The following is a 12,940-nucleotide window of genomic DNA, read 5'->3' as shown; positions in this document are numbered from 1 at the left end:
GGTCAGGATTGGTAGGCAGACCAACATGGGAGACTTGTGGTGAGTGTCTGCTACAGACCACCTGTTCAGGAAGATGTAGTAGATGAGGCCTTCTTCAGACAACTAGAAGAAGCCTCACATTTGCAGGACCTGGTCCTCATAGGGAACAACCCTGATATCTGCTGGCAGGACAACACAGCAGGGCACAAGCAACCCAGGAGGTTTTGGGAGTGCATTGCTGACACAACTTCCTGACATGGATGATCGAGGAGCTGCTGAGGGGAGATACTCCACTGGGCCTGATGCTTAGGAAGGACTATTCAGGGATGTTAATGTCAGGGGCAGCCTAGGGTGTAGTGACCATGAGAAAGTGGCAGTTGGAAGCCTGAGAGAAGGGAACAAGGCAAAAAACAGGATCACAGCCCTGGACTTCAAGATAGCAGACTTTGGCCTGTTCGGGAACCTGCTTGGAAGGATCCTGTGGGATACAGTTCTGGAGAGAAGCAGGTGCAGGAGACGTGGTTGATTTTTCAAAGACCACCAAACTCAAGAACAGTCCATCCCCACACGCAGGAATCAAGCAAAGGTGGCAGGAGTCCTACATGGATAAACAAGGAGTTCCTGATGGAATTCAAACATAAAAAAAAAAAGTATACAAGGGGTGGAAGCAGGGACAGGTGGGCCAGGAGGAATCTAGAGACATTGTCTCAGAGTGTGAGGATGGGTTTAGGAAAGCCAAAGCCCACCTGGTGTTGTATTTGAGGGGACATGAAGGGCAAAAAGAAGGACTTCCACAGATACATCAGCAGCAAAAGGAAGGCTACGGTAAATGTGTACCTGTGGCTGAATGGGGCAGGGGACTTGGTGACAAAGAACATGGAAAAGGCCAAGGTACTCAATGCCTTCTTCACCCTAGTCTTTACTGGTGAGATTTGCCCTCAGGAATCCCAGGCCCTTGAGACCGATGGGAAAGTCTGGAGCAAGGAAGACTTACCCTCTGTGGAGGAGGATCAGGTTAGGGAACATTTAAACAATCTGGACATATAAAAGTCCATGAGACCTGACAAGATGCACCCACAAGTGCTGAGGGAGTTGGATGATGTTCCTGCAAGGCCACTGTCAATATTTTTTGAAAGATCATGGCAATCAGGGAGGTTCTTGAGAACTGGAAGAAAGCAAATGTCACCCCTAGGTGACAGGGGAACTACAGCTTGACAGCCTCACCTTTATCCCTGGGAAGGTGGTGGAGCAAACCCTCCTGGAAACCATTTCTAAACATACGAAGGACAAGAATGTGATTGAGAGTAGTCAGGATGGATTTATGAAGGTGAAATCCTGCCTGATCAACCTCATAGCCTTCTATGATGAAATGACTAGCTTGGTGGAGCAGGGAAGAAGGGTGGATGTTGATTATCTTGCCTTTAGCAAGGCTTTTCACACAGTCTCGCATAGCGTCCTCATAAACAAACTGATGAAGAACAGCTTAGATAGTGGATAGCGAGGTGGGTTGTAAACTGGCAGAACTGTTGAGGCTCAGAGAGTTGTGATTAGCAGCACAAAATCCAGCTGGAGGCCAGTCCCCAGCGGTTCACGCCAGGGGTCAATCCAATGGCCAATACTGTTTAACATTAATGAGCTGGGTGGTGGGTCAGGGTGCTGGACATGCTGGAGTGAGTCTAGCAAAGGATCATGAAGGTGATTAAGAGACTGGAACATCTCTGATATAAGGAGTGGCTGAGAAAGCTGGGACTGCTCAGCCTCAAGCACAGAAGGCTCAGGGGGATCTTATCAATGTGTGCAAATACTTGATGGGGAGGTTGAAGGAGATGGAGCCAGACACTTCTTAGTGGTGCCCAGTGACAGGATGAGAGGCAATGGGCACAAACTGAAACACAGGAACTCCCTTTTAAACATCAGAAAACACTATTTTACTGTGAGGGCGGTCAAACCCTGGAACAGGTTGCCCAGAGAGGTTATGAAGTCTCCATCCTTGGAGATTTTCAACACCCTGAGCACCTGCTCTAGCTGACCATGCTCTCAGAAGGGGGATTGAACTAGATGACCTCCAGAGGTGCTTTCCAACTTCAACTGTTCTATGCTTCTGAGACATGGAAGAGCCAAATCTCCAAGAAAAACTCAATAGAATAAATTAAAATTTTGGTTTTTTTCCTCTCTAAATAGAAATGTGTAAATAAGCTTCTTGAAAAAGTACCTGAAAACAGGGGCTTGGATTGGAAGTATAGCATTGGAATGGAAGTATAGTTTGAGGGACACAGCATAAGCAAACTGTAATAATTGTATGTTATCATAAAAAATAGCTTTGCTTTCCACAGTTATTTTCATATCCTTGTTCTCATTTGTTCATCTCTAGCAGGGCTCACTTGATGGCTCAAACCCTTTGTAGCATATTGGGAAGGACATAAAATATGAAGTAATACAGTCTTTGGGCTAATGCATTTCCAAAAATGTTTCATGCCTCATTTCTCACGTAAATTCTTAGGTTGCATTTGGCCTTCAAAGTGTCATTCATATTCATGAAGAAAAAAGGCTGGTGTTCATTACTTTCACTGATAAGCTATAAGCACTGTCAGGCTTGCCCACCAGGGACTGCCTCAGTGCCCCAGGGAAAGTGTATTCTCATGGTGTTCCTATCACGAGGACATTGTGACCAAGAAATGGATTATGGGAAAATGATGAAAGTGTATATAGCCTCGTCTTTGCTCAGTTCTGAAGATCCTCCCATTTTCTCTGCATTGTTAATGTAGTTCAAACTCTCACCCTCAGGGCTCAACATCCCAAGCAAAATGAGGCAAACTGAACCAGGGCCTCTTTAGCAATCCATTAGTGACACTTGCTCCTCAGCTGGGCAGTCACTACTGAGGAAAGACTTCTGTGGCTTTCCTACTCACAGAGAGAGGAAAACCTCTGTCTTTCAAGATCTAGGATGAGACCCAAGCAGCTCACAATGTTCCCTCACTGCACCACCTATGCTATGATGCTTTCAGGATGTGACTGAGTCCCATACAACTGAAGAAATTAACACAGCTTGATATCAAACTGATTTCTGATATATCAATGGGTGTCAGCTAGTATGAGTCAGCCACTGCTTTTATATGCATGTAGTTTTGTGTTGAAAGATTGCTGAGCTCTCAAACTGTATTCAATGACATGATACTAATTATATTTATTCATCATGTTTGTGTTGGGTTTTACTTACTGTTCTTGCCATCCAGGTGATAAACTATGAGCAGTGGATTCCACCACGAGTTCAAAATCCAAGTGTGGTTGGTAATGATGAAATGGTAAGTTCCCATGAAAACTTCATTTTTTTCATCACTGCTTAGCAGCTTGGAAAAACACACTGTTTTAATAGCATTTCCTTTACTATATGTTACTTCCCCAAAAGCTGAAACTCCTCTACCCAGGTCCATGCTATTCATTGTGATATTTATTTCTCTCTTGTAGAATATCTTATTATTGCTGTGGGATTCCCACAAGCAAATCTACTTATAATCCTATCCTGATTAGTTTGGCTCTGGAGTCATTTTTTGAGTAGATGGGCTACCAGACTACAGTAATGGCAACAGGCTAGACTGGTCAGACTAATATGTATGGGCAGGAGTGTGTGAAAGAAGTTTGTGCAGTAATCGTCTGCATACTGGTTCACTGTGGCTTTAGTGACATTTTTAACAAAAAAAAAAAAAATTCAGTGTATTTTACAGAACTAACTCTCTGTATAAATAGAGTAAAAAGTTCTCTATCCTATACTATTTTAATACATTCACAATGTGGAGGAATATTACTGGAACTTTCTAAATATTTCTATGGTACAATTGTAATAGCACTATGGACACAGTAAACATACAGTAATTTTTGTCTTCTCAATGTATACTGTAGTCTGAACTTAACTGCATACCTAATCATGATAAAATCATGGCAAACCAGTTCAGGAAAAGTCACAGGCATTAGACTTTGCCATGACTAAATTCTTTATGCGGAGAAGTGACATGCTGTGTAAGTACTCCTGTTGAAATTAATGCAGCTACACCCAGGAAAGGGAGGGCTCAACGAGAGTGAGATTGCTGGAATCTGGCCAACAGTGTTTTACACTTAGTTTTTGAATTTTTGTCTTTCTCTCATCAGATAAATCTTTGTAGTATCTCAGTGAGCAAAGACTTCTAAGGTATTTGGAATATCTTAGGATAAACTGGAAACAGATCAGATCATCAGACATGATTTAGCTCTTTTTCTGTTCATGCATTTTTGTAAGCACATTTCTTTAATGTGTATTTTCTTGTCTGTAAGTATTCAAACTCTTCATGCAAATTATTTGCAACTAATGGACAGCCTGTGATTTCTTTTCTTATGCAATTCATTTTCTATTTGTGGTGTGTCACCATTTTGCAAGACTATGACCCCTTAAAGCAGGGAAACAAAGAATACTCCTGTTTGTGAAGGAATTCTTTGCTCATTGGTAGCTGTGTAAAACAGAAGCATACCTGTAATGTTCAAGTAAGCAAATGCTCATTCCCTGGAACACAGAGGTAAAAAAGTCTTTAAATGTGCTTGAAATGAACAATTGTATGAATGAAGACATATTGCTCTGTGCCCTGGTTTTCAGTATTTCCACAGGGCTCCTTGTTCAGTAACATTCCTGTTCCACACAGAGGAAAGGTACTGGACAGTAGCATACTCCAAAATGGTGAACATTACTCTTCCAAACAGTAGCACTGCGCACCTTCTGTGCATACCTCATACACAGGTGTACCACACGTCCTTCTGTCATATTCTGGACAGTGGCAACTAGAGGTACTAGCTCCCAGGTAACAGAAGCAGCAACTAGAAAATTGCCTGAAACTAGAGCATAACATCTAACAGTTTTTCTCACTTTTATGCATGCTTTCAGTAGTTGTGGCTGAGAGTTGCAAGGACAATACAATCTGTCTGATTCCTACACCAAGTAATGTTTTACCTCTGTTTGGATATGCAGCTAAACTTCTGGATTTGAATAGTTAGGTAAATCAAAATAAAATGCTGTAAATTTAAAAGCTGTCCCATCACTAACTGATATTGCATGAGCTTTTTTTCTCCATAAAATGTGGTTACTGTATTTGTTATTTAGGCACATATGACATTTAACTAACAATAGATTCTGCCCAATGAGTGCTTTTAAAGCAAAGAGGATTAGAGTTTACCATTAATAAAATTATCTGAATAGATTATCTTCTGCTTCATCTTGATGTCTCCATGACGGAAATCCAGATCATAACTCAAAGTCCTGATGTTGCCTTTGTGTAGTTACTTATAAGTGAACAAATGATTATTACTGCAAGAGTTCTCATCTAACAGAGCAATGTCAGCATTTTTCACCCACTGTGATTCATTTTGCAGTGACATATCGCAATGGGAGACTGAAAAAATTACACCTCCATTTCTGTCTTTAGATCAGCCAAAATTGCAGTTTTACTATCCTCAGTTTGCAGGGCAGGAGGAGGGGCTTGAAATTCAATCAGAACATGCCTAATTTACGGATGTTTGGATTTGGCCCACGGTTGATGTTGAGCAGTTAGGTACAAGCTGTGAAAGGACCCTAAGCTGACTAGAGTTTTAAGGTGGCTCTGCTTAGACCTTAGCCTGAAGTAAGCTCCCCAGGAAGACTGAAAGGGTTTTAAACGCAAAAAAAATGTATTTTATTGGTCTATAAATCAAAATATTTAACTCTCCAAATGGCAAAAACTGAATGCACCTATTTTTGTCCACACTAGTAAGTAGCACGGAATAATATGTGAGGATCTGCACAGCGGAACGCTTGGTGCGTTATGGGAGGTCTACCTGTGTTCAGGTCCTCTGTACTGACCACACATTATTAGCTGGAGCTCATCAACTGATGATCAGTTGACCTCTGGAGAGCATCTTTCATCTTAATTTCTTCTGAAAGGAATCCAGTTTGTGGCATTTTGAAACCAAATTGCACTGTAGGGGGATGACTGTGAGATTTACTTCAAATACACACGCCTGATAGAAACTAAAATACTAACTTTGCTATAACTTATGAAGGACAGTGGAGACATACAAAGCTGTTTACATACAACTCTCCCACTTCCCGCTGTTTCACTGTGGGAGAGTCCTTGTTTCCAGGAGAGTCTGCAGGCTGTCTTTTCTGGCCCCTAGGAAAGTCTTCTCTCCTAGCACCGCCCTCTGCTGAGTTGCAGGCTGCCAGCTGCTTCCCTGGACTCTGTTGTCTGCTTTTACTGCCCACAGCACCTATGGAGAGCAGGCTCGGCAGCCCCTTTTGAGAGGGTTATATCTGCTCTTCTTAAAGGAATGTAACATGCTGCTGCGAACAGGAGAGCTTAAGTCCAAGTGCTACACACTGTGTGAGCTTTGGATCATTCACTGTATTTATTTATCATGAGGAGGATTTCTAAGGTTCTATCTTTAGCTAAGGAAGGAATCCCAAATAAGTCCATCAAAATCAATGGAATAATGCTAATTGATTTCAGCCATGAAGAAGGCCAGTAATGGTGTATCTAGAGATGGATTAAAAATAAGGTTTTACAAAGCTAAGAAAATTTCATCAGAACAGGGCCTGAAAAATAAAAACAACTTCATTTTTTTTGTATGGAATTATACAGATATGGGTATGTGTATATATTTATTTCACAAGGTCATGCTTGGTTCAACACAATTTCTCATATTCTGTTACACCTCAAGATCCTTTCTACCTTGTAATCTTTATTCTGCTATCTTCTTTTCACTCTTTTACCCTGCCCATTACCTATAAACTCCGTATTGGTTTGCAATTTAGGACCTGTGTTTAAGGATGCAGATGATCCTCTGTTATCAGAAAGTCCAAAGTGTAACTGAGGATAAATGGTCCATTGGTCTTACATGAGGAGGGCATACCAAATCCTATAAGCTTTTAACTCCCCAGTCCAGTTTATCGCTGGACCAAAAAGTTTTGGTTGTGCAAATACTTTGTTACAAATCCTTACAAGCTTTGAAATCAAACATCTGATTATGCAAGGAGGCATCTCACCTATTCTTCCTTAGCTTTCACTATAACTCTGCTTCACTTATTACAGTTTCAACAACTTACGCAATTGTCTAGCAATGTAAAGCTAACTAAATACAGATAAAAATGCCCTTTGCCTTTCTCCTGAACCTCTATTTCTGCTTACAGAACTCTTGTGTCTTTATAGAAAAATATCTGAACCTTTAGCATACCCCCTCTCCCTTATCATTGCGACTGGGATGTATGTAACTTGCAGTACATGAATGCTGGGGCTTCAGAAGTGCTTCACGCTAAGACTTTGTGAAAAGCCTTTAACCCAACTGAAAGCTGAGGAGTTCAGAATCTCTTGAGATCAAGCCCTAAGTAACCTACGCAGCATACATTAGGCTGTGCTGGCAAACCTCCCTGATGACTTTGTCTCAAAGGATTATGCATATGAGGAAGCAGGGAAAATCTATGATGTGTGACCTAATTGTTGGGGAGAGTGCAATGAAGGTCTCTGCACTTCTACCTTCACTAGCACTTAATTTCTTTTAATATCACTAAAGATGCATTGCCACAATAGGCCACATTCTTTATTGGTGTAAACAGATGAACATCTGTTGAAGCCAGACAGTATTGTAACAAAAAGTAGCCATCATGAAATGGAGTGAATGATGGTTTTACTCATCTCACATATTTACTTCTGTTTGTTTTTAATGAAAATCAGTTATCCTACGTAAAACACAGCACATGACTATGGAAATAGCTGTTGAAGTGTGAAATGTCTCTCTGATGTTCACAGGGAAATTCAGAGTCAGACTGGAAGAGAACTCAAGAATTTCTGGACTAGTTTGCAATAAAACTACTACTGGTTTGATGTAATTCAATGTGTGTGAGATGGATGCATATTCAGGAAGTTCTTAGCTCTAGGAAACAAAACCCAAGCCTTCAGTTTCTCTAACAGGTTATTGCTGGAATGTATAATAACAGGTTTGAATTATTGTTCACATTACTGTCATTCAATCTAGAAAAGAAAAGAAGGCCTTGCTTTAAAGAAAGCATCACTATTTCAGAACACAGTCCCATATAGCTCACTGCATCTGGGACTTCTGTGCGTACTTAAAATGCTCCTGATTAATGTGATGGATGCACACATTTAAATGTTTTGGGGGGATTAAGTGTAGCATTAAGTAATATTGGGGTATTAAGGAAAAGTAATATGTAAGCCACAATGCAAACACTGATCTAAATCTGATGCTTCTTGTGACTTGCCTTTTTCCCTTTTCATATCTATTGGTCACAAGCAAGCAAGTCCCTAACTTTTAAAGAATTGTAGAGATGATTGATTCTCATCATCTCTCAATCACTAATCCAAACTGCTTGTCTTTGATGCTGAGCTTTTCTGCTTCTCAAAATAAGCAGCATGTTACCCTTCTTTTTTATTTGTGAGTTTTTAATACTTACTACTTTTCATGTCTCTGTTTTTTGCCAGGGTACAGAACCAGATGATAAAGCGGAGTCCATGGGAACATTAAAACGATTGCAGAAATTGGTACGAACCAAAAAAACTAGTACACATAGTCTGGAGGATGTCAAGCATGTTTTGATCCCCCTCAGTAAGTGAAGCACTGTATTAGTATTCTTTCCAACATTTGGCAAATAGCACTGTATTGAACATAACTATAAACAATCCTGTCCTGGTCTGTCATTCACCACCTACGCGCTCCAAACCCCAACTGAGATGTTACTGTGATACCACTTTAGTATTGACTTCCTCATAGTGCAAAAACCTGTCTCCTGTCACACTGGCTTGAGTTTTGTAATAGTATATCTTGCAAGTGGAGATTTTAGCTAAATAAAATTGTATAACAGTGGGGCCTATGTGCTGGGGAAAATTTGTTTTTAGAGCGGTTCCCAGTTTTGTATCACGTTTCATATGAGGAAGGCAAAACTCAGAAATGCAAAGATAATATTCAGTATCAATCATTGAGTCAGTATCAGCTGGGAGTGCAAGAAGGTCTGTGGTATGATAAGCAAGCGAGCCTTTCATCATACCTGATTGCCTCAGGCCATAAGACCCAGGTATTTTTAACTGATGCTGAACTCAGGTTATTTTCATGAATCTGCTATAGATCACTGATCTGACTGTGCAGCAGTTCTTCATCTGAACTCATTTTGCCAACATTAATTTAGCAGTGCATGCATTTGATATACAATGTATTTGTGTATATGATTATTTTTAAACTAATACCCGCAAAATGAGTTTAGACTGCCTAATGAACTGCTACTCCAGCCAAATCATTGTTGGAGTTGAAACATGAAGAAATTCAGAGGTCAGCAACTGCTTTAAAACTTCCACATACAGACTGGGAAGGGGGAGGAATTATTCAGAAAAACTTCCTAAACTTTTCCACTATTTAAACCAAATTCATGTTCCATGCAAATATTGCAGGAGTATGATATTTACTTAGCAAAATTTCATGTTCATTGCAGAACCAATATAGTCTTCCAGGTTTTTGCAGGAACAACACAAATTTACCAAATGGAGAATAAATCATGCTTTTGACTCATGGTATCTGACAGAATACAAAATTCTTTCCATCTCCCTAATTAGGATTATTTGTTTTTTATGAAGTCCTTGGCTGTTTCATTGTTTAGAGTGTAACAGAGTGTATTTAAGAAAAAAAAAACAGCTATTTTTGTATAAATTGCACCATATTATAACAGAACTATTTGTATTTTTAAAGATACATTGGAAGATGCTTATCTCCCTGAAGAGGATGAGGAAGCACTAACTTCTTGCATGAAACTAACAAAGCCTCAGGAAAAGAAGATCTGGAAAGACAACATGAGGAGAAAAGAAGAGACTGAGACTAGGTCAGATTTTATTTCTGCTTCTTTGGGCCGATCTTATGCTTCCAGACTGAACAACTTAGGAACGATTTCAATCCATTCAGAAACTGAATTTCACTTGTGGAGTGACTGGAAGCCATTTCCTGATAACCAGCTCTGTCCTTGTGATTTCTTGATTTCAAAAATAGAAGAAAGGGAAAACTGTACTTGTTCTTCTCATCACCCACATCTTACATACTCCTTAACTGATATGGATCTACAGTACACGTGGGTAAGTGGTTTCTTTTGTGCTCAAATTACTAAAAAGTGGAAACTTTTTGCTCTGATTTAGCATTAAAGAGATGCTGTCATTTTCCAAGTGGTTATGAAATGCAGTAAACCAAATTTAGGTGAATGGATGTGACTGTTGTACAGGCTAACACAAGGGGTTTCAGATAGTCCTAGATAGTTCATTTTCGACCATGTAGATGCCAACAACATGGAGTTGGAAGACTTTACACCATTCTGTTTCTCATCAGATGGACTGATTTTTTTAATCTGTACATTAAATACTCATTAAATACTTTTTAAGCCTTCCAGTCTTAGAAAACTTTCTGGAAGTCTGAGGTAAGGTGAAGTCAGTAAAGGTCAATGAAGCCAGTGGACTTTGAACAGGCCCCTAGAGGTCACTGCAATGCTAGTAAAGGACACTAGAGTTATTTAGAGAAATGTCAGAGGTTGAAGACGTATTGATGTTTCTGCCTTCTTGAATCAACTCAGCTGGTAGAGCCTATTTTTGCAATTATCTCTGTGGCAGCAAGAAGTTTTTGGGGCCAGATGCAAAGGGGCAGAGTTCAATCTCAATCTGAAGTTATTTTTCTGGATAGCTATCTGGAGAAGGCTTTTCTATTTTAATTGCTGACTTTTTAAAAGGGCTAATTAAAACTAGAAAAGCAAAAACAAGAAAATCCATAGTTGGAGAGAGACACAAAGAGTGAACACTGCGATGAGATTCTCCTCACTGGACACAGCAGGTCTTCTGGCACTCCACATAGTGGTATCCACATGGAGAGTGACTGGTTGACTGAAGAATACCAGAAAAGAGGTAAATATTAGCCCCTTTTCCCTTTACACCTGTTCGCTCATACTATGATAAGGGACAGAAAAAAAAGGGTCACGCAGAACAAAAAGCCCAGGTCCCAGAAAAGTGACTATAAATCACAGGAGGAGAAAAATCTGCAGACATCTGTCAGCTGAGTGTTCAGAAGGAGACCTGAGTAACTGGAATGTTAGAGCAAAGATTCTCCTGTCCTGTTTTGGTGTATGCTCAAAACATGGCAAGTTTTTGTACATTTTCTCTATCATATGCATTCATCAGGAAAGGTACACACACCTGGAGCATTGTTGCGATGAAGTGGGTCGATATAGCAACCACATTTTTGAATACAGGGAGGTAGTCATTCAGCCGTATTAAATGAGTAGGTAGCTGGCTTAACAGAAGGTGATACCCGAAACATGGGATGTGGCTAGCTTAATATAGCCCAACAGATTTTCACGGGGGTAGATATAGAAAACAGAAAGGCTGAAGCATTGACTAGTGGAACTGTAACTGAGGAAAGAGAAAAAGTGAACTGCCCTTAAGAAAACTTGGGAAGGGTGCAGCAGTGAAACCGTAGAGAGCCACAGCACTGCAGACTCTGAGAAGTCATCCTTGGAGAGGGACCTTTGGGGCAGAGTGTTGGCAGAAAGAAGTTGGGAATGGTGAACAAAGAGACTGTGCTCTGTTGGCTGAATCCTTCTGTCTGCCAGTAGATAGGAATCTCTATAGAAACAGGATTGTGCTGGGAGCAACTGAGCTCTGTCATAAGCCTGCTCCTAATGAAAGCAACTTGTAGCATCCCAAAGGCTGAAGCCCCGGGGTAAAATAGTAATAATATGGATGTGTGGGTCAGATTTACGAGAACATAAGTGTCAATTCAAATAATTTTATTTCATTTTTGTCACAAACAGTCTGTTAACATTCTCTACCCTGGTAAGATTTGTCCTACCCATGTTTATATTAAGTGCCAGCAAGAGCTTTAGTGCTTTTTTTCTGCATTATTATTTATTTTGCCATCTGCTTTCCTGACGGGCAGTTTGCTCCCTGACTTTAATTTATCTCTGTGGGCTTAGTCTCTTTAGATGTAGATTATAGGCAATGGCAAGACATCTCATTCCTTGTATTTGCATTCTACCAAATGGCTCAATTGAAGATTACAAAGACTGGATTTTCAGTTTTGCTTTTTAAGAATCAACAAAAGCCAACACTGCTGGTTTTGCTGTGGGGACATAGAGGATGATGCAGATGTTCATTCTGATGGTGATTTACTTATTAGAGGGAAAAACGGTCTACTCCATAATACTCTTTCAGATTCTATAACTAAAGTATCATTTCATTTTCTTGGCTGATCTTGGCTTGGCTACTGTTCTATTGTCTTTGCTGCAACATGATGTGGAGATAGCCTGAAGTAGATACAGTACTGAAATGTTAGTAGGTATCTCATGAACCTGAGGCAAATGGGCAAAACTGGTGTATGCAAGACTAAGGTCGAAGACTTTCCCATTCCGTTAACAAACAAACTGGAGCTGATCTGGTTTGGGATCCAGAGAAATGTCTAGTTTGGATGCATATCATTCAGACGCATCTCAGCAACATATGCAAAGCTGAATGTAGCCTTAATTAAAGCTTGAACTGCAGATAGTTAATTAAGTAGTGCTCTCCCTTTAATCACAAGGAAAAAGACCTGGATCTCTTTGTCATAGCTTACTGTTTAGAGAGAGAAAAATGAGCAATCCTAATTCCCTTCTCCCAGGTTCTTCGCCTGACTTCTTTCCCTTCTTTCTTTCTTCCTCCTCAGCACTTTACATGGCTTCACTTACTGTGTTTCATGTTGCCATTGTTTATCTTACCTAAATGAATAAAAAGGCTGACAGAGAGCATTCAAGCTGATCACCAAACAAGAACTGAGAATAGATGGCAAAAGCCATCCATCTCCAGCTGCAGCAAACTGACCAAACTCCTCCAGCTAGCCTTCCTCTTCCCCCCCCCCCCCCCGCCCCGATACACACAGTTACATACATGTCAGGCATCTG

At 40.4% G+C, this 12,940-nt stretch overlaps 1 protein-coding gene across 1 annotated transcript in view; it reads left to right on the top strand.

Moving 5' to 3' along the window:
• The window catches only part of SAMSN1 (SAM domain, SH3 domain and nuclear localization signals 1), a 93,293-nt gene that overhangs the window by 29,429 nt on the left and 50,924 nt on the right, over positions 1-12,940 (top strand). Inside the window, exons 8-10 of the mRNA XM_026107973.2 lie at positions 3,213-3,281; positions 8,469-8,592; positions 9,724-10,100. Coding sequence (XP_025963758.2) covers positions 3,213-3,281; positions 8,469-8,592; positions 9,724-10,100 — 570 coding nt within the window. The remainder of the gene's footprint in view (positions 1-3,212; positions 3,282-8,468; positions 8,593-9,723; positions 10,101-12,940) is intronic.

This window comes from Dromaius novaehollandiae, chromosome 1 (assembly GCF_036370855.1).
Source record: "Dromaius novaehollandiae isolate bDroNov1 chromosome 1, bDroNov1.hap1, whole genome shotgun sequence".
Classification (NCBI taxonomy): domain Eukaryota; kingdom Metazoa; phylum Chordata; class Aves; order Casuariiformes; family Dromaiidae; genus Dromaius; species Dromaius novaehollandiae.
This window is presented reverse-complemented; position numbering and strand designations above follow the sequence as displayed.